Source organism: Rhinopithecus roxellana, chromosome 5, assembly GCF_007565055.1.
Source record: "Rhinopithecus roxellana isolate Shanxi Qingling chromosome 5, ASM756505v1, whole genome shotgun sequence".
In the NCBI taxonomy this organism is placed as follows: domain Eukaryota; kingdom Metazoa; phylum Chordata; class Mammalia; order Primates; family Cercopithecidae; genus Rhinopithecus; species Rhinopithecus roxellana.
Window position 1 is genome coordinate 76,490,779 of NC_044553.1, and position 21,996 is coordinate 76,512,774.

General features: G+C 41.1%; 1 protein-coding gene across 2 annotated transcripts in view; it reads right to left on the bottom strand.

The window, feature by feature from the left end:
* REC114 (REC114 meiotic recombination protein) overlaps positions 1-21,654 on the bottom strand; it is a 139,492-nt gene extending 117,838 nt beyond the window's left edge. For both annotated transcript variants that reach the window (XM_030930389.1, XM_010383273.2), the window contains exon 1: positions 21,481-21,654. In XM_030930389.1, coding sequence (XP_030786249.1) covers positions 21,481-21,639 — 159 coding nt within the window. In that variant the 5' untranslated portion in view covers positions 21,640-21,654. The remainder of the gene's footprint in view (positions 1-21,480) is intronic.
* Between the last annotated feature and the right edge of the window lie 342 nt (positions 21,655-21,996).

Sequence of the window (21,996 nt, forward strand, 5' to 3'; positions counted from 1 at the left end):
TACCCTAATTAGGCCTCAGTTTCTTGTCTATAAGATGGTAATGAGACCCAGGAAGTCTTAATGTGAGAATTAAATGGAAAGAGGTTTATGAAAATACTTTGTAACTTGAAAGTTCCATATAGTATCAGTACCACTTTGTCAATTGTCCCCTCTTCACGGCCCTTTCTTCAGAATTGGGCCATGAAGACCAATTACAACTCATAAGGATCAATTAGAGAGCCACCCCAGAAGTTGATTCAATGAGCCTAGCACAGGAACCATGAAGCTGCATTTTCAAAAAGCACCCCAAAAGACTGACGAAAGTTGTCTGCTCACCAGGAGGAATCTTGCTCCAGTGATCAAGCCCCACCTATCCTTGTAATCCTGTACTAAAGTAACATAATATTTTAAGACTAAGTGAAGCACATAGTTCCATGGCATCTCTAATGCCTAGCTGAATGTCAAGTACCTAGCAGATAATTTAATAATGCTTTGTTTGATGACCTTCAGTAGAAAAACAGAAAATGGAACTGAATCAAAAGACTCACTATGGACTTCCTCTTCTGGCCAACAGGAATTAACAAGTACCTCCTTAACAGGTAATTTCATACCTCCTAAACGAAATAAAAAACTGAACAAATCAAAGGAAGCAACAGTTCTCAAGTCAATAGGTATCAGGCAATAAAGGACATAATTCCTGAGAAATGACAGAAAATGAAGGAAGTGAGCCCGACCACTGCCCCAGGTTACTTCTTGGAGCGAGTTTCTAGGTCAGATTGCAAGGATGATAAACCCAGGCAGAGCCTGGTGAGGTCTCATTGAGTTGAGGAGATGAAGCTTCGAGTCCTAGGAGGTCAGTGCAGCTAGAGTTTGCAGGACAAAACACCAGAGAAGAGAGACCTGTACAAAAGGGAGAACTGCAGACACTTGCAGAACCTCCTCCTCTGCTTCAGCTGAGTACTCATCAACAAATATGTGTGTGTGCATGTGTGTGTGTGTGTGTGTGTAAGGAAACTGCCAGAGGGCAGGGAAAGGACCACCTGAAAGAATTTAAGGGAATAATCCCCAGAGCTCACACAGGAAAGGACTGTTCTTAGTACAGAAAACAATTTACATTGAGTAAAATACTCTGAAGAGCTTTGCCTCAGAAGTGGGAAATATTAGCCCTAGTCCCACCTACTCTGGTCCCAGCTGACAAAGCTTAAAAGCAAGACTTGAAAGGATCAAACTGTTTCCAAATAACTTATCTGGGAAAAAAAAAAAAAAAGAAAAAAGCTCAGAAACACAGAAATACAAAAATACCCTGCACCCAACAAAGTAAAATTCACAACATTAGGCCTGCAATAAAAAATTATCAAGCATACAAAGAACTATTTTACTATTTTAAATTTTCCTTTAAAACAAATAAAAAACTGTTATTTTCGTCATTTTTATCCTGTGTGATCTCAAAATTCTTCATCCACATAATTGAATTGCTGCACTCCATATAAAATATTAATACTTTTAAGGCAAACAGCATAGAGCTTAGAAGCACAGACTTTAGAGACAAGAAAAGGAGGGTCTAAATTCTTTCTTTTCAACTTTGTGTTCCTGGGAAAGCCACTGAACCTGAATTTCAGTTCACTTATCTATAAAATGGGTATAATAATAGTCGCTTCATAGGGCTCCTGTAAAAAATATACCAAAGCAAACGATAAATAATAGCTATCATTTAATAATTATCACATTATCATAAGAAAAATTACCACACCCATACATTCAAACATTTACTGAGCACCTATCATATACTTGGTATTATGTAGGCACTAGGAATACAAAAGAAACAAGAACACTGTTAAGAAGATCCAGAAGATGGCCGAATAGGAATAGCTCCAGTCTCCAACTCCCAGCGCGAGCGACACAGAAGACCGGTGATTTCTGCATTTTCAACGGAGGTACTGGGGTCATCTCACTAGGGAGTGCCGGACAATCGGTGCTGGTCAGCTGCTGCAGCCCGACCAGCGAGAGCTGAAGCAGGGCGAGGCATCGCCTCACCTGGGGAGCGCAAGGGGGAAGGGAATCCCTTTTCCTAGCCAGGGGAACTGAGACAACACCTGGAAAATCGGGTAACTCCCACCCCAATACCACACTTTAAGCAAACGGGCACACCAGAAGACTATATCCCTCACCTGGCTGGGAGGGTCCCACGCCCACGGAGCCTCCCTCATTGTTAACATAGCAGTCTGCGGCGATCTAACTGCAAGGCAGCAGCGAGGCTGGGGGAGGGACGCCCGCCATTGCTGAGGCTTAAGTAGGTAAACAAAGCCGCTGGGAAGCTCGAACTGGGTGGAGTTCACAGCAGCTCAAGGAAACCTGCCTGTCTCTATAGACTCCACCTCTGGGGGCAGGGCTCAGCTAAAAAAAACAACAGGGGAAGTAGCAGAGGCCTGAGCAGACGCGAACGACTCTGTCTGACAGCTTTGAAGAGAGCAGTGGATCTCCCAACACGGAGGTTGAGAACTGAGAACGGACAGACTGCCTGCTCAAGTGGGTCACTGACCCCTGAGTAGCCTAACTGGGAGACATCCCCCACTAGGGGCAGTCTGACACCCCACACCTCACAGGGTGGAGTACACCCCTGAGAGGAAGCTTCCAAAGTAAGAATCAGACAGGTACACTCGCTGTTCAGCAATATTCTATCTTCTGCAACCTCTGCTGCTGATACCCAGACAAACAGGGTCTGGTGTGGACCTCAAGCAATCTCCAACAGACCTATAGCTGAGGGTCCTGACTGTTAGAAGGAAAACTATCAAACAGGAAGGACACCTATACCAAAACCCCATCAGTACGTCACCATCATCAAAGACCAGAGACAGATAAAACCACAAAGATGGGGAAAAAGCAGGGCAGAAAAGCTGGAAATTCAAAAAATAAGAGCGCATCTCCCCCTGCAAAGGAGCGCAGCCCATCGCCAGCAACGGATCGAAGCTGGTCAGAGAATGACTTTGACGAGATGAGAGAAGAAGGCTTCTGTCCATCAAACTTCTCAGAGCTAAAGGAGGAATTACGTACCCAGCGCAAAGAAACTAAAAATCTTGAAAAAAGAGTGGAAGAATTGACAGCTAGACTAATTAATGCAGAGAAGGTCATAAACGAAATGACAGAGATGAAAACCATGACACGAGAAATACGTGACAAATGCACAAGCTTCAGTAACCGACTCGATCAACCGGAAGAAAGAGTATCAGCGATTGAGGATCAAATGAATGAAATGAAGCGAGAAGAGAAACCAAAAGAAAAAAGAAGAAAAAGAAATGAACAAAGCCTACAAGAAGTATGGGATTATGTAAAAAGACCAAATCTACGTCTGATTGGGGTGCCTGAAAGTGAGGGGGAAAATGGATCCAAGTTGGAAAACACTCTTCAGGATATCATCCAGGAGAACTTCCCCAACCTAGTAGGGCAGGCCAACATTCAAATTCAGGAAATACAGAGAACACCACAAAGATACTCCTCCAGAAGAGCAACTCCAAGACACATAATTGCCAGATTCACCAAAGTTGAAATGAAGGAAAGAATCTTTTTTTTTTTTTTTTTTTTTTTTTGAGACGGAGTCTCGCTCTGTCACCCAGGCTGGAGTGCTGTGGCCGGATCTCAGCTCACTGCAAGCTCCGCCTCCCGGGTTCACGCCATTCTCCTGTCTCAGCCTCCCGGGTAGCTGGGACTACAGGCGCCGCCACGTCGCCCGGCTAGTTTTCTGTAGTTTTTAGTAGAGACGGGGTTTCACCATGTTAGCCAGGATGGTCTTGATCTCCTGACCTCGTGATCCACCCGTCTCGGCCTCCCAAAGTGCTGGGATTACAGGCTTGAGCCACCGCGCCCGGCCAGGAAAGAATCTTAAGGGCAGCCAGAGAGAAAGGTCGGGTTACCCACAAAGGGAAGCCCATCAGACTAACAGCAGATCTCTCAGCGGAAACTCTAAAAGCCAGAAGAGAGTGGGGGCCAATATTCAACGTTCTTAAAGAAAAGAATTTTAAACCCAGAATTTCATATCCAGCCAAACTAAGTTTCATCAGTGAAGGAGAAATAAAATCCTTTACAGATAAGCAAATGCTTAGAGATTTTGTCACCACTAGGCCTGCCTTACAAGAGACCCTGAAGGAAGCCCTAAACATGGAAAGGAACAACCGGTACCAGCCATTGCAAAAACATGCCAAAATGTAAAGACCATCGAGGCTAGGAAGAAACTGCATCAACTAACGAACAAAATAACCAGTTAATATCATAATGGCAGGATCAAGTTCACACATAACAATATTAACCTTAAATGTAAATGGACTAAATGCTCCAATAAAAAGACACAGACTGGCAAACTGGATAAAGAGTCAAGACCCATCAGTCTGCTGTATTCAGGAGACCCATCTCACATGCAGAGACATACATAGGCTCAAAATAAAGGGATGGAGGAAAATCTACCAAGCAAATGGAGAACAAAAAAAGCAGGGGTTGCAATCCTAGTCTCTGATAAAACAGACTTTAAACCATCAAAGATCAAAAGAGACAAAGAAGGCCATTACATAATGGTAAAGGGATCAATTCAACAGGAAGAGCTAACTATCCTAAATATATATGCACCCAATACAGGAGCACCCAGATTCATAAAGCAAGTCCTTAGAGACTTACAAAGAGACTTAGACTCCCATACAATAATAATGGGAGACTTCAACACTCCACTGTCAACATTAGACAGATCAATGAGACAGAAAGTTAACAAGGATATCCAGGAATTGAACTCATCTCTGCACCAAGCAGACCTAATAGACATCTATAGAACTCTCCACCCCAAATCAACAGAATATACATTCTTCTCAGCACCACATCGCACTTATTCCAAAATTGACCACATCATTGGAAGTAAAGCACTCCTCAGCAAATGTAAAAGAACAGAAATTATAACAAACTGTCTCTCAGACCACAGTGCAATCAAACTAGAACTCAGGATTAAGAAACTCAATCAAAACCGCTCAACTACATGGAAACTGAACAACCTGCTCCTGAATGACTACTGGGTACATAATGAAATGAAGGCGGAAATAAAGATGTTCTTTGAAACCAATGAGAACAAAGATACAACATACCAGAATCTCTGGGACACATTTAAAGCAGTGTGTAGAGGGAAATTTATAGCACTAAATGTCCACAAGAGAAAGCAGGAAAGATCTAAAATTGACACTCTAACATCACAATTAAAAGAACTAGAGAAGCAAGAGCAAACACATTCAAAAGCTAGCAGAAGGCAGGAAATAACTAAGATCAGAGTAGAACTGAAGGAGATAGAGACAAAAAAACCCTCCAAAAAATCAATGAATCCAGGAGTTGGTTTTTTGAAAAGATCAACAAAATTGACAGACCGCTAGCAAGACTAATAAAGAAGAAAAGAGAGAGGAATCAAATAGATGCAATAAAAAATGATAAAGGGGATATCACCACCAACCCCACAGAAATACAAACTACCATCAGAGAATACTATAAACACGTCTACGCAAATCAACTAGAAAATCTAGAAGAAATGGATAATTTCCTGGACACTTACACTCTCCCAAGACTAAACCAGGAAGAAGTTGAATCCCTGAATAGACCAATAGCAGGCTCTGAAATTGAGGCAACAATTAATAGCCTATCAACCAAAAAAAGTCCAGGACCAGATGGATTCACAGCTGAATTCTACCAGAGGTACAAGGAGGAGCTGGTACCATTCCTTCTGAAACTATTCCAACCAATAGAAAAAGAGGGAATCCTCCCTAACTCATTTTATGAGGCCAACATCATCCTGATACCAAAGCCTGGCAGAGACACAACAAAAAAAGAGAATTTTAGACCAATATCCCTGATGAACATCGATGCAAAAATCCTCAATAAAATACTGGCAAACCGGATTCAGCAGCACATCAAAAAGCTTATCCACCATGATCAAGTGGGCTTCATCCCTGGGATGCAAGGCTGGTTCAACATTCGTAAATCAATAAACATAATCCAGCATATAAACAGAACCAAAGACAAGAACCACATGATTATCTCAATAAATGCAGAAAAGGCTTTTGACAAAATTCAACAGCCCTTCATGCTAAAAACGCTCAATAAATTCGGTATTGATGGAACGTACCTCAAAATAATAAGAGCTATTTATGACAAACCCACAGCTAATATCATACTGAATGGGCAAAAACTGGAAAAATTCCCTTTGAAAACTGGTACAAGACAGGGATGCCCTCTCTCACCACTCCTATTCAACATAGTGCTGGAAGTTCTGGCTAGGGCAATCAGGCAAGAGAAAGAAATCAAGGGTATCCAGTTAGGAAAAGAAGAAGTCAAACTGCCCCTGTTTGCAGATGACATGATTGTATATTTAGAAAACCCCATCGTCTCAGCCCAAAATCTCCTTAAGCTGATAAGCAACTTCAGCAAAGTCTCAGGATACAAAATTAATGTGCAAAAATCACAAGCATTCTTATACACCAGTAACAGACAAGCAGAGAGCCAAATCAGGAATGAACTTCCATTCACAATTGCTTCAAAGAGAATAAAATACCTAGGAATCCAACTTACAAGGGATGTCAAGGACCTCTTCAAGGAGAACTACAAACCACTGCTCAGTGAAATCAAAGAGGACACAAACAAATGGAAGAACATACCATGCTCATGGATAGGAAGAATCAATATCATGAAAATGGCCATACTGCCCAAGGTTATTTATAGATTCAATGCCATCCCCATCAAGCTACCAATGAGTTTCTTCACAGAATTGGAAAAAACTGCTTTAAAGTTCATATGGAACCAAAAAAGAGCCCGCATTGCCAAGACAATCCTAAGTCAAAAGGACAAGGCTGGAGGCGTCACGCTACCTGACTTCAAACTATACTACAAGGCTACAGTAACCAAAACAGCATGGTACTGGTACCAAAACAGAGCTATAGACCAATGGAACAGAACAGAGTCCTCAGAAATAATACCACACATCTACAGCCATCTGATCTTTGACAAACCTGAAAGAAACAAGAAATGGGGAAAGGATTTCCTATTTAATAAATGGTGCTGGGAAAATTGGCTAGCCATAAGTAGAAAGCTGAAACTGGATCCTTTCCTTACTCCTTACACGAAGATTAATTCAAGATGGATTAGAGACTTAAATGTTAGACCTAATACCATAAAAACCCTAGAAGAAAATCTAGGTAGTACCATTCAGGACATAGGCATGGGCAAGGACTTCATGTCTAAAACACCAAAAGCAACGGCAGCAAAAGCCAAAATTGACAAATGGGATCTAATTAAACTAAAGAGCTGCTGCACAGCAAAAGAAACTACCATCAGAGTGAACAGGCAACCCACAGAATGGGAGAAAATTTTTGCAATCTACTCATCTGACAAAGGGCTAATATCCAGAACCTACAAAGAACTCAAACAAATTTACAAGAAAAAAACAAACAACCCCATCAAAAAGTGGGCAAAGGATATGAACAGACATTTCTCAAAAGAAGACATTCATACAGCCAACAGACACATGAAAAAATGCTCATCATCACTCACCATCAGAGAAATGCAAATCAAAACCACAATGAGATACCATCTCACACCAGTTAGAATGGCAATCATTAAAAAATCAGGAAACAACAGTTGTTGGAGAGGATGTGGAGAAATAGGAACACTTTTACACTGTTGGTGGGATTGTAAACTAGTTCAACCATTATGGAAAACAGTATGGCAATTCCTCAAGGATCTAGAACTAGATGTACCATATGACCCAGCCATCCCACTACTGGGTATATACCCAAAGGATTATAAATTATTCTACTACAAAGACACATGCACACGTATGTTTATTGCGGCACTATTCACAATAGCAAAGACTTGGAATCAACCCAAATGTCCATCTGTGACAGACTGGATTAAGAAAATGTGGCACATATACACCATGGAATACTATGCAGCCATAAAAAAGGATGAGTTTGCGACCTTTGTAGGGACATGGATGCAGCTGGAAACCATCATTCTTAGCAAACTATCACAAGAAAAGAAAACCAAACACCGCATGTTCTCACTCATAGGTGGGAACTGAACAATGAGATCACTTGGACTCGGGAAGGGGAACATCACACACTGGGGCCTATCATGGGGAGGGGGGAGGGGGAGGGATTGCATTGGGGAGTTATACATGATATAAATGATGAATTGATGGGTGCTGACGAGTTGATGGGTGCAGCACACCAACATGGCACAAATATACATATGTAACAAACCTGCACGTTATGCACATGTACCCTAGAACTTAAAGTACAATAAAAAAAAAAAGTATCCAAATAGAAAAAAAAAAAAGAAGATCCAAAATATATCTTATGTTGAATCCACATTTAAAAGTTCATTCCAAGTACAAACTTCACATTCTATTTCTTAATTTCTAAGTAGGGCAATTATTTTAAGTTCCTCCTATAAAAAAGGATTTTTTGCCTTTGAAATGAAAAAAAAAAAAAACTAAGAAGTTGTCAGGTTCAACCAATTAGGGCATGTCTGAGAAATCCTTGAAATTTGAAAAACGTGGTAAAACTTTAAAAGCAACCTGCAATTAACAGTACCTTTCAAATTAGTCTACTTATTAGTAGACTAAATTATATTCAGACATAAAATACATAAAATGGACCAATCTGTTATTATATCTTTTCAGAAAGGCTGAGCCAACAGATATAAGGAACTAACATTTGCTCATTCCACTTAAATGATGACAGATGGCTTAAATATTAACCCCATTAATAAAACATTTGCATAGTCATTATGACTCTGATTGCCTTACCTCATAACTCTATAAATTCATTCATTTTATCAATTTTACAATATGGTTATCATTTCATTCAAGATATTCTAAACCCCTGCCTCTCAAAGAGTGGTCCTTGAACCAACAGCACCTGTGTCACCTGGGAGCTTGTTAGAACTAGAATCTTATTCCTCATACCAGACCTATTCTGGCTGAGTCAGAATTTGCATTTTTAACAAAATCCCCAGGTGATTTCTATGCACATTAAGGTCTGGGTAGCATAGCTCTAAACCACTGGGTTTTCAGTGTGCAGTGTGCGTGCGTGCGTGAGTGTGTGTGTGTGTGTATTACAAAGTTTATTTGCTTCCAAATTGTGTTTATCTCTACATAGTGACTTTTAACAAGATTAATTCAATTCAAAGAAATAAATCAAATCAGTATACATAATGAACTATATTTCTCTATAAAATATATTAGATATTTTATATATAATATTCTTTCTGCCTCAGAATTGATCTTCCCTCTCAACTAGGACTTGGAGTCTTAGTAGTCTTGTTATACTATTCATTTTTTCTCTTGAGTTGACATTTTTGTCTCAGCATATAGAGCCATTGTGATGAACGTTTTCTCTGTAATTAAACAACTATAGAGAACAGTACCAGGAGAACAGATTCTCCCATAATCAGAAAAAATCAAAGAACTCAAAATAAGTTCAACCAAGATTGAATTCAAAAGTTACCTAAAGAAAAAACAACTAGAATGGCTCTATCCTCCACAATAATATATTTTTATGCTTTACCTAACCTCTTTTTTTACTGCAGGTACCACATATTTTTAAAATAAAAAATTCACATGAGACTTAGAGAGTACAGTTCTTTAGATGGCTCATCTTTTATTATTATTATTGCACAATAGTCCTAGTGCCCATAAAATAGAACAAATCTTGTTTTCTCTTTCGTTTTTTCCAAAAAAAAAAAAAAAAATGACAGACCTAGGCTGAAACTGATCACAGCGGGTAGGATGGTTCCGCACAGATTCAAAGGAAGGTACAAATGTTCAGTTTTCAAAAGCACTGCAAAAGCCAACCTCATCTCTTGTCACTGTAGCTGTGGCTTTATGCCAAACATCTGAAAACTGTTAAAAGCACTGTTCCTTATAAGCAATTATGAAGAGCTTTGCAAAGAGAAGTAAAAAAAATGGAATAACAATCAACTCCTTAGAATGGTCAAATGTCCTGACCTCTGGGTTGCAGGATAAGAACTTAAGAATTATTCAGCTGCACCCAACACAGATGCCTCAGGAGAAAGGGTTTAAAGAGTGTTATGAGAAGGTATCAAGGAACCTGTGGAGCAGTCTCAAAAATTAAATATGTCATCAAACATTCCCAGCTTTTTATAAGATCCAATTATAGGTCAGTCATCCTTATATTTAACTCTTTCTTCACCTCATTTTGTATTTCAGCCTATATCACTTCTCAGGATACAGGGTTTCAAAACAGTACAACTAGGAATTTAATGACTTTTTATGGTCCTAGATATACTGATTTCAATCTGGAAGGACTGACCCGGCTCTAATATTCTAGAATGTGGTGAATAATTCATTGTGCCCTTTCTCTAATCACATTTACAGCCAAGCATCTCAGAAGAACTGTCTGTGCACATCGGCTCCACTTCCTCACCTATCAGTCATTCTTTACCTTACTCCTATCTGGCTTCCATTCCCTTCACTCCACTTAAATTTCTCTTGGTAAAGACCAATAAGGACGTTCATGCTGCTGAACTGGATATCCCTTAGTCATCATGTTTCATCATTTTGCAGCATCATTCAACAAAGTTAATCAATCACTCTTTCCCCTGGAAATAACTCTCTTTAGCACTGATAAACCTTCATTCTCTTGGGTGCTTCTCAACTCTCTGTCCCTTGTCAATCTTTTATTTATTTATTTATTTATTTATTTTTGTGTTTTCTTTTTTCAAATTATAGTTTAAGTTCCGGGGTACATGTGCAGAATGTGCAGGTTTGTTACATAGGTATACACGTGCCATGGTGGTTTGCTGCACCCATCAACCTGTCATCTACATCCTCCTAATGCTATCCGTCCCCCAGCTCCCCAACCCTCCTACAGGCCCCAGTGTGTGATGCCCCACCACCTGTGTCCATGTGTTCTCATTGTTCAACTCCCACTTATAAGTGAGAACAAGCAGTGTTTGGTTTTCTGTTCTTGTGTTAGTTTGCTGAGAATGATGGTTTCCAGCTTCATCCATGTCCCTGCATAGGACATGAACTCATTCTTTTTTATGGCTGCATAGTATTCCATGGTATATATGTGCCACATTTTCTTTATCCAGTCTATCTTTGATGGGCATTTGGGTTGGTTCCAAGTCTTTGCTATTGTGAACAGTGCTGCAATAAACATACATGCACATGTGTCTTTATAGTAGAATGATTTATAATCCATTGGGTATATGCCCAGTAATGGGATTGCTGGGTCAAATGGTATTTCTAGTTCTAGATCCTTGAGGAATTGCCATACTGTCTTCCACAATGGTTGAACTAATTTATACTCCTACCAACAGTGTAAAAGCATTCCTATTTCTCCATATCCTCTCCAGCACCTGTTGTTTCCTGACTTTTTAATGATCACCATTCTAACTGGCACAAGATGGTATCTCATTGTGGTTTTGATTTGCATTTCTCTAATGACCAGTGATGATGAGTTTTTTTCATGTATTTGTTGGCTGCATAAATGTCTTATTTTGAGAAGTGTCTGTACATATCCTTCATCCACTTTTTGATGGGGTTGACCTTTTCTTGTAAATTTGAGTTCTTTGTAGATTCTGGATATTAGCCCTTTGTCAGATGGATAGATTACAAAAATTTTCCCCCATACTGTAGGTTGCCTGTTCACTCTGATGATAGTTTCTTTTGCTGTGCAGAAGCTCTTTAGTTTAATGAGATCCCATTTGTCAATTTTGGCTTTTGTTGCCATTGCTCTTGGTGTTTTAGTCATGAAGTCTTTGCCCATGCCTATGTCCTGAATGGTATTGCCTAGGTTTTCTTCTAGGGTTTTCATGGTTTTCAGTCTTACATTTAAGTCTTTAATCCATCTTGAGTTGATTTTTGTATAAGATGTAAGGAAGGGATCCAGTTTCAGCTTTCTGCATATGGCTAGCCAGTTTTCCCAACACCATTTATTAAATAAGGAATCCTTTCCCCATTGCTTGTTTTTGTCATGTTTGTCAAAGATCAGATGGTTATAGATGTGTGGTGTTATTTCTGAGGCCTCTGTTCTGTTCCATTGGTCTATATCTCTGTTTTGGTACCAGTACCATGCTGTTTTGGTTACTGTAGCCTTGTAGAATAGTTTGAAGTCAGGTAGCATGATGCCTCCAGCTTTGTTCTTTTGGCTTAGGATTGTCTTGTCTATGTGGGCTCTTTTTTGGTTCCATATGAACTTTAAAGTAGTTTTTTCCAATTCTGTGAAGAAAGTCAACGGTAGCTTGATGGGGATAGCACTGAATTTGTAAATTACTTTGGGCAGAATGGCCATTTTCATGATATTGAGTCTGCCTATCCATGAACATGGAATGTTTTCCCATTTGTTTTTGTCCTCTCTTATTTCCTTGAGCAGTGGTTTGTAGTTCTCCTTGAAGACGTCATTCACATCCCTTGTAAGTTGTATTCCTAGGTATTTCATTCTCTTTGTAGCAATAGTGAATGGGAGTTCACTCATGAGTTGACTCTGTTTGTCTGTTATTGGTGTATAAGAATGCTTGTGATTTTTGCACACTGATTTTGTATCCTGACACTTTGCTGAAGTTGCTTATCAGCTTAAGGAGATTTTGGGCTGAGACAATGGGGTTTTCTAAATATACAATCATGTTATCTGCAAACAGAGATAATTGACTTCCTCTTTTCCTATTTGAATACCTTTATTTCTTCCTCTTGCCTGATTGCCCTGGCCAGAACTTCCAATACTATGTTGAATAGGGGTGGTGAGAGAGGGCATCCTTGTCTTGTGCCAGGTTTCAAAGGGAACGCTTCCAGTTTTTGCCCATTCAGTATGATATTGGCTGTGGGTTTGTCATAAATAGCTATTACTATTTTGAGATACATTCTATCAATACCGAATTTATTGAGAGTTTTTAGCATGAAGGCTGTTGAATTTTGTCAAAGGCCTTTTCTGCATCTATTGAGATAATCAAGTGGTTTTTGTCATTGGTTCTATTTACGTGATGGATTATGTTTATTGATTTGTATACGTTGAACCAGTCTTGCATGCTAGGGATAAAGCTGACTTGATCGTGGTGGATAAGCTTTTCAGTGTGCTGCTGAATTTGGTTTGCCAGCATTTTATTGAGGATTTTCGCATCAATGTTCATCAGGGATATTGGCCTGAAATTTTCTTTTGTTGTTGTGTCTCTGCCAGGTTTTGATATTAGGATGATGCTGGCTTTGTAAAATGAGTTAGGGAGGATTCCCTCTTTTTCTATTGTTTGGAATCATTTCACAAGGAATGGTACCAGCTCCCCTTTATACCTCTGGTAGAATTAAGCTGTGAATCCGTATGCTCCTGGACTTTTTTTGGTTGGTAGGCTATTAATTACTGCCTCAATTTCAGAACTTATTATTGGTCTATTCAGGGATTTGACTTCTTCCTGGTTTAGTCTTGGGAGGGTGTATGTGTCCAAGAATTTATCCATTTCTTCTAGATTTTATAGTTTATTTCATAGAGGTGTTTATAGTATTCTCTGATGGTAGTTTGCATTTCCATGGGATCAGTGATGATAGCCCCTTTATCATTTTTTATTGCATCTATTTAATTCTTCTCTTTTTTCTTTTTTATTAGTCTGGCTAGCAGTCTATCTATTTTGTTGATCTTTTCAAAAAACCAGCTCCCAGATTCACTGATTTTCTGAAGGGTTTTTCGTGTCTCTGTCTTCTTCAATTCTGCTCTGATCTTAGTTACTTCTTGTCTTCTGCTAGCTTTTGCATTTGTTTGCTCTTGCTTCTCTAGTTCTTTTAATTGTGATGTTAGGGTGCTGACTTTAGATCTTTCCTGCTTTCTCTTGTGGGCATTTAGTGCTATAAATTTCCCTCTACACACTGCTTTAAATGTGTCCCAGAGATTCTGGTATGTTGTGTCTTTGTTCTCATTGGTTTCAAAGAATATCTTTATTTCTGCCTTCATTTTGTTATTCACCCAGTAGTCATTCAAGAGCAGGTCGTTCCATTTCCATGTAGTTGAGCAGTTCTGAGTGAGTTTCTTAATGCTGAGTTCTAATTTTATTGCACTGTGGTCTGAGAGACTGTTTGTTATGATTTCCATTCTTTTGCATTTGCTAAGGAGTGTTTTACTTCCAATTATGTGGTCAATTTTAGAATAAGTGTGATATGGTGCTGAGATGAATGTATATTCTGTTGATTTGGGGTGGAGAGTTCTGTAGATGTCTATTAGGTCTGCTTGGTCCAGAGCTGAGGTCAAGTCCTGGATATCCCTTGTTAATTTTCTGTCTCATTGATCTAATATTGACAGTGGGGTGTTAAAGTCTTCCATTATTATTGTGTGGGAGTCTAAGTCTCTTTGTAGGTCTCTAAGAACTTGCTTTATGAATCTGGGTGCTCCTGTATTGGGCGCGTATGTATTTAGGATAGTTAGCTCTTCTTGTTGCATTGATCCCTTTACCATTATGTAATGCCCTTGTCTCTTTTGATCTTTGTTGGTTTAAAGTCTGTTTTATCAGAGACTAGGATTGCAACCCCTGCTTTTTTTTTTTTTCTTTCCATTTGCTTGGTGAATATTCTTCCATCCCTTTATTTTGAGCCTATGTGTGTCTTTGCACATGAGGTGGGTCTTCTGAATACAGCACACTGATGGGTCTTGACTCTTAATCCAATTTGCCAGTCTGTGCCTTTTAATTGGGGCATTTAGCCTGTTACATTTAAGGTTAATATTGTTATGTGTGAATTTGATCCTGTCATTATGATGTTAGCTGGTATTTTGCCCATTAGTTGATGCAGTTTCTTCATAGCATCAGTGGTCTTTATAATTTGGTATGTTTTTGCAGTGGCTGGTCCTGGTTCATGTTTAGTGCTTCCTTCAGGATCTCTTGTAAGGCAGGCCTGGTGCTGACAAGATCTCTCAGCATTTGCTTGTCTGTAAAAGATTTTATTTCTCCTTTGCTTATGAAGCTTAGTTTGGCTGGATATGAAATTCTGGATTAGAAAATTCTTTAAGAATATTGAATACTGGCCCTCACTTTCTTCTGGCTTATAGGGTTTCTGCCAAGAGATCCGCTGTTAGTCTGATGGGCTTCGCTTTGTGGGTAACCCAGCCTTTCTCTCTGACTGCCCTTAACATTTTTTCCTTCATTTCAACCTTGGTGTATCTGACGATTATATGTCTTAGGGTTGCTCTTCTCGAGCAGTATCTTTCTGGTGTTCTCTGTATTTCCTGAATTTGAATGTTGGCCTGCCTTGCTAGGTTGGGGAAGTTCTCCTGGATAATAATCTGCAGAGTGTTTTCCAACTTGGTTCCATTCTCCCCACCACTTTCAGGTACACCAATCAAACATAGATTTGGTCTTTTCACATAGTCCCATATTTCTTGGAGGCTTTGTTCATTTCTTTTCACTCTTTTTTCTCTAACCTTGTCTTCTTGCTTTATTTCTTTGAGTTGATCTTCAATCTCTGATATCCTTTCTTCTGCTTGATCGATTCAGCTATTGATACTTGTGTATACTTCATGAATTTCTCGTGCTGTGTTTTTCAGCTCTGTTGGGTCATTTGTGTTCTTGTCTAAACAGATTATTCTAGTTAGCAATTCAACTAACCTTTTTTCAAGGTTTTTAGCTTCCTTGTATTGGGTGGGAACATGCTCCTTTAGCTCAGGAGGAGTTTGTTATTACCCACCTTCTGAAGCTTGCTTCTGTCAGTTTGTCAAACTCATCATCCATCCAGTTTTGTTCCCTTGCTGGCGAGGAGTTGTGATCTTTTGGAGGTGAAGAGGTGTTCTGGTTTTTGGAATTTTCAGCCTTTTTAAGCTGGTTTCTCCACATCTTTGTAGATTTATCTACCTTCAGTCTTTGATGTTGGTGACCTTCGAGTGAGGTCTCTGGTGGACATTCTTTTTGTTGATGTTGATACTATTCCTTTCTGTTTGTTAGTTTTCCTTCTAACAGTCAGGCCCCTCTGCTGAAGTTCTGCTGGAGGTCCACTCCAGACCCTGTTTGCCTGGGTATCACCAGCGAAGGCTGCAGAACAGGCTGCTGCCTGTTCCTTCCTCTGTAAGCTTCATCCCAGAGGGGTACCCGCCAGATGGCAGCCAGAGCTCTCCTGTATGAGGTATCTGACGGCCCCTACTGGGAGGTAGGAGACACAAGGGTCAGGGACCCACTTTAGGAGGCAGTCTGTCCCTTATCAGAGCTCAAACACTGTGCTAGGAGATCTACTGCTCTCTTCAGAGCTGTCAGGCAGGGACGTTTAAGTCTGCTGAAGCTGCGCCCACAGCCACCCCTTCCTTCCCCCAGGTGCTCTGTCCCAGGGAGATGGGGGTTTTATTTATAAGTCCTTGACTGGGCTGCTGCCTTTTTTTCAGAGATGTCCTGCCCAGAGAGGAGGAATCTAGAGAGACAGTCTGGCTGCAGCAGCCTTGCTGAGCTGTCGTGGGCTCCACCCAGTTCAAACTTCCTGGTGGCTTTGTTTACACTGTGAGGGTAAAACTGCCTACTCAAGCCTCAGCAATGGCAGACACCCCTCCCTCCACCAAGATGGAGCATCCCAGGTCAATCTCAGACTACTGTGCTAGCAGTGAGAATTTCAAGCCAGTGGATCTTAGCTTGCTGGCTCCATGGGGGTGGGACCCGCTGAGCCAGACCCCTTGGCTCCCTGGCTTAAGCCCCCTTTCCAGGGGAGTGAACAGTTCTGTCTCACTGGTTTTCCAGGTGCCACTAGCGTATGAAAAAAAAAAAAAAAAAAACACTCCTGCAGCTAACTCGGTGTCTGCCCAAAAGGCCACCCAGTTTTGTGCTTGAAACCCAGGGCCCTTGGTGGGGTAGGCGCCAGAGGGAATCTTCTCTTCTGTTGGTTGCGAAGACCATGGAAAAGTGCAGTATCTGGGCCAGAGTGTACCATTCCTCCCAGTACAGTCTCTCACGGCTTCCCTTGGCTGGGGGAGGGAGATACCTCGAACCCGTGTACTTCCCAGGTGAGGCAATGCCCCACCCTGCTTTGGCTCGCCCTCCATGGGCTGCACCCCCTGTCCAACCAGTCCCAATGAGATGAACCAGGTACCTCAGTTGGAAATGCAGAAATCACCCGCCTTCTTGTTATTGTGTTTTCCTATTTATTTATTTATTTATTTATTTATTTATTTTGAGATGGAGTCTCACTCTGTTGCCCAGGCTGGAGTGCAGTGGCACAATCTTGACTCACTGCAACCTCTGTCTCCTGGGTTCAAGGGATTCTCCTGCTTCACCCTCCCAAGTAACCTCGGGTTACTTGTTGGCCAGGCTGATCTGACCTCCTGACCTCAAGTGATCCACCCATCTTGGCCTACCAAAGCACTGGTTTTACAGGGATGAGCCACTGTGCCATGCCTCTTGTCAATCTTCTCTGGGGCTCTGTCCCCTCTACCCAACTTACAAATGTTGGATTACCTTTAAGCTTGGTCCCGAATCTCACCTAATCTCATGACTATAAATACCACCTTTATGCTGATGACTCGCACCTTTACATTTCCAGCCCAGATCTTCCTTCTGAGTCTAGGCCAATAAACCCAACTATCTATCCAATATCTCCACTTGAATGCTTCACAATCTTATCAAATTCAGTACATCCAAAACTGAAATCTTGGATTATTCTCCCCTCACTGTTCCTCCTCCAGTGTTTCCCATTCTCTAACCATCTACTCAGTTGCTTCTGCTAGAAACCCAGAAGTCCTTTACTCTTGCCACTCATATATAATCAAGCACCAAGCCTTTTCATTTTGGTCTCCAAAATATATTCCTAATATTCCTATCTCTACTGCCATGCCCTTAGTCTAAGCCATCATCATCTCTTGCCTATAACACTGCAATAGCATTCTATATGATCTTTCTGAATCCACTCATATTCCCCTCCAATTCCATCTTCACACCACAACCAGAGTGATCTTTCAAAGACAAAAATGCCTCTGCTCAAAACTGTTTGGTGGCTTCCCACTGGATTTATAATAATGTTCACAAGGCACCTGCCTACCTCTTCAGACAGGCTTATCTCAAGCTACCATTTCCCTCATTCTCTAAGCACCAGATTTGTTAGCCTTCTATGTAACTATACATTACACATGCAGAGGTTTTTCAGGTATGTTGTGGCCTCTGTACAGGTTGTGGTGTTTTTATTTTATTTTATTTTATTTATTTATTTATTTTTGAGACAGAATCTTGCTCTGTCACTCAGGTTGCAGTGCAGTGCCACGATCTCAGCTCACTGCAACCTCCACCTCCCAGGTTCAAGTGATTCTCCCGCCTCAGCCTCCTGAGTAGCTGGGACTACAGGCAGGCACCACTATACCTGGGTAATTTTTGCATTTTTAGTAGAGGCGGGGTTTTGCCATGTTGGCCAGACTGGTCTCAAACTCCTGACCTCAGGTGATACGCCCACCTCAGCCTCCCAAAGTGCCTGGATTACAGGCCTGAGCCACCACACCCAGCTACCTGGGACCTTTATTCTCTTTAATTCTTCTCCTACCTATTGCTGCCCAAAATACACAAACATGTATGCATGTGTGCACACATGTGACATACATGTATGTGTACAATCCAAAATCCCAGATTCCACATCCAATAGTCAAACCAGACAAAAGGGAACTGAATGACTGGCAACCCATGGTGTTAAAACATACCACTAGAACAAAATAGTAATAATAGTAGCAAACCCCGGTATAACTTAACACATACTAGGCACTATTTTAGATGATTGATATGTATTAGCTTATTCAATGCTCAAAAGAATCCTATGAAGTAGGTACAGGCACACTTCCCTTTACTGCACTTTGCTTTAGTGCACTTCACAGATATTACATTTTTTACAAATTGAAGGTTTGTGGCAACCCCACATCAATCAAGTCTCTCAGTGCCATTTTTCTAACAGCATGTGTTCACTTCATGTCTCTGTATCATATTTTGGTAATTTTCACAATATTTCAAGCTTTTTCATTATTATTATATCTGGTGGTGATCTGTGATCACCATTGTTACTATTGTACTGATGTTACTATTGTAGTTGTTCTGGAGTGCCACAAACCATGCCCATAGAAGATAGTGAACTTAATCAACAAATGATATGTATATTCCAACTGCTCCATCCACCAGCCTTTGCTCTGTCTCTCTCCCTCTCCCTGGTCCTCACTATTCTGAGACATAACAATATTGAAATCCAGTCAATTAATAACCCTACAATGGCCTCAAAGTGTTAAGGTGAAAGGAAAAATCACACATCATTCATTTTAAATCAAAAACTAGAAATGATTAAGCTTACTGAGGAAGGTATGTTGAAAGCCAAGATAAGTCAAAAGCTAGACCTCTTATGCCAGTTAGCCAGGTTGTAAATGCAAAGGAAAAGTTCTTAAAGGAAATTAAAAATGCTATTCCAGTGAACACAGGAATGGTAAGTGGAACAGCCTTATTTCCGAAATGGAAAAAGTTGTAATGGTCTGCATAGAAGATCAAACCAGTCACAATATTCCCTTAAGCCAAAGCCTGATCTGATTTTTTAACATGTTCAAAACAGCCTTCTCTTAGAAGAAGAGGCCATCTAGGACGTTCATAGCTAAAGAGGAGAAGTCAATGCCTGGCTTCAAAGTTTCAAAGGGCAGGCTGACTCTTGCATTAGGGGCTAATCACACTGGAGACTCTAAATTGAAGCCAATGCTCATTTACCATTCTGAAAGTCCTAGGGCCCTTAGGAACTGTGCTAAATCTACTCTGCCTGTGCTCCATAAATAGAACAACAAAGTCTGGATGATAGCACAGTTGTTTATAGCATGGTTTACTGAATATTTTAAGCCCACTGTTGAGACCAACTGCTCAGAAAAAAAGATTCCTGTCAAAATATTACTGTTCATTAACAAGGCACCTGGTCACCCAAGAGCTTAGATAGAGATGTACAAAGAGATGAATGTTGTTTTCATGCCTGCTAACACAACATTCATTCTGCAACCCATGATCAAGGAGTAATTGTCAGCTTTTAAGTCTTATTATTTAAGAAATACATTTTATAAGGCTATAGCTTCTGTAGGTAGTGATTCCTCTGATGGATCTGGGCAGTTAATTGAAAACATCTGAAAAGGATTCACCATTCTAGATACCATTAAGAACATTTGTGATTCATGGGAGGAGGTCAACATATCAACATTAACAGGAATTTGGAAGAAGTTGATTCCAGCCCTCATGCATGACTTTTGAGGGGTTCAAGATTTCAGTGGAGGCAGGAACTGCAGATGTGTAGAAAGAGCAAGAGAACTAGAATTGGAAGTGAAGCCTGAAGATGGGACTGAATTGCTATAATCTTATGATAAAACTTGAAGAGATGAGGAGTTGCTTTTTATGGATGAGCAAAGAAAGTGGTTTCCTAAGATGGAATCTACTCATGGTGAAGATGGTGTGAACATTGCTGAAATGACAGCGAAGTATTTAGAATATCACATAAACTTAGTTGATAAAGCAGCAGCAAAATTTGAGAGATTAACTCCAATTTTGAAAGAAGTTCTACTGTGGGTAAAAATGCCATTAAACAGCATCGCATGCTACAGAGCAATCTTTCCTGAAAGGAAGAGGCAATCCATGTGACGAACTGCATTGTTGTCTTATTTTAAGAAATTGCCACAGCAACCCCAACCTTGGGAAACCACCACTCTGATCAGTCAGCAGCCACCAGCATGAAGCAAGACCCTCTAGCGGCAAAAAGACTGACCTGCTGAAGGCTCGGGTGAGTGTTAACATTTTCTAGCAATAAAGTATTCTCGAATCAAGGTATATACATTTTCCTTTTAGACATAATTCTTTTAGACAAGTTAATAGACTACAGTATAGTGCAAACATAGGTTTTATATGCACTGAGAAGCCAGAAAGTTCGTAACTTGCTTTATTGTGATGGTCTGGAACCGAACGCCAGTATTTCTGAGGGCCTGTACTATTATATTATTATCTCTATTTTAAGACAAAGTGAATAAGGCATAGAGAGGTTAAGTAACTAAAGCAAGGTCACAGAAATTCACTGGCAACGCGAGGATTCAAATCTAGTCCTGTGTGAGTGCTTGGTTACGGGATGACTCAGTTGTCCCTTCTGTAAGTAGTTATTTGGATAAATAGTGTATCCTGCACTAAACTAAAAACATCAATAAGGGTGGGGAGCGTTTATATCTTGCTCACTGCTCCATCCCTAGCACCCCGAATAGAGTCTAGCACATACTTGACGCTCAATAAATACACATTGAATATATGAATGTTTACTACTCCCTTGCATAATTATTTTGAGACTGTAAAGGTTCCAACCATGTCTCCTACTGCTATGTATGTATTTTCTATCTTAGTTGTCGGCCTGGCCATTCCCCAACATGCCTGGCAGTCGCTTGGTGTCCCTTTGGCATGGCTTTCAGGGCACTGGCCCCGTGTATATGCAGAGCCTCCCCTCCTCAGGGCTGTGGGCGCCTCAGGAATATTCCCGCCTTTGGGCCTCACCTTCCATGTGGGGCAGGGGGCTGTCCCAGCTTCCTGGCGTGGCCCAGGTGGGTCTCTGGTGTTTGAGGGTATGCAGCGGGCGTACCGCTGCAGAGGCCACTCTGTCGCTTCTCCTCCGGTAAGCCCGAGGCTCAAGGGTAGTTTTCCTGCCTCCGCCATGTCCGCCCTCACCACACGCACAGCCGGCGGGGACCTGCCAATCCGGCATCCAACCAATCAGTAAGCGGAACGCCCCAAGGCCCGCCCTCCCGTTCAGTGGAAGCCAATTGGCAGGCTCCGAAGATTCCAGCCTAGGGCATTTCCGGGCCCCTCTCTTGACCCCCCACTGCTACATTGTAGGGCGGTCGTGACCGTTATTAGTGGAAGTTGAAGTCGCGCTTGCATGGCATTCGGGCCCACACCTTCCCTCAGGCAGCCCACGTCAACTTCTGCAGCTCTGAGTCTGAGAAGTTTCCCAAACTGGCTGACTCCCTGTAACCTACACACTGGGACTAGGCTGGTAGTCGAGGCTGCCTG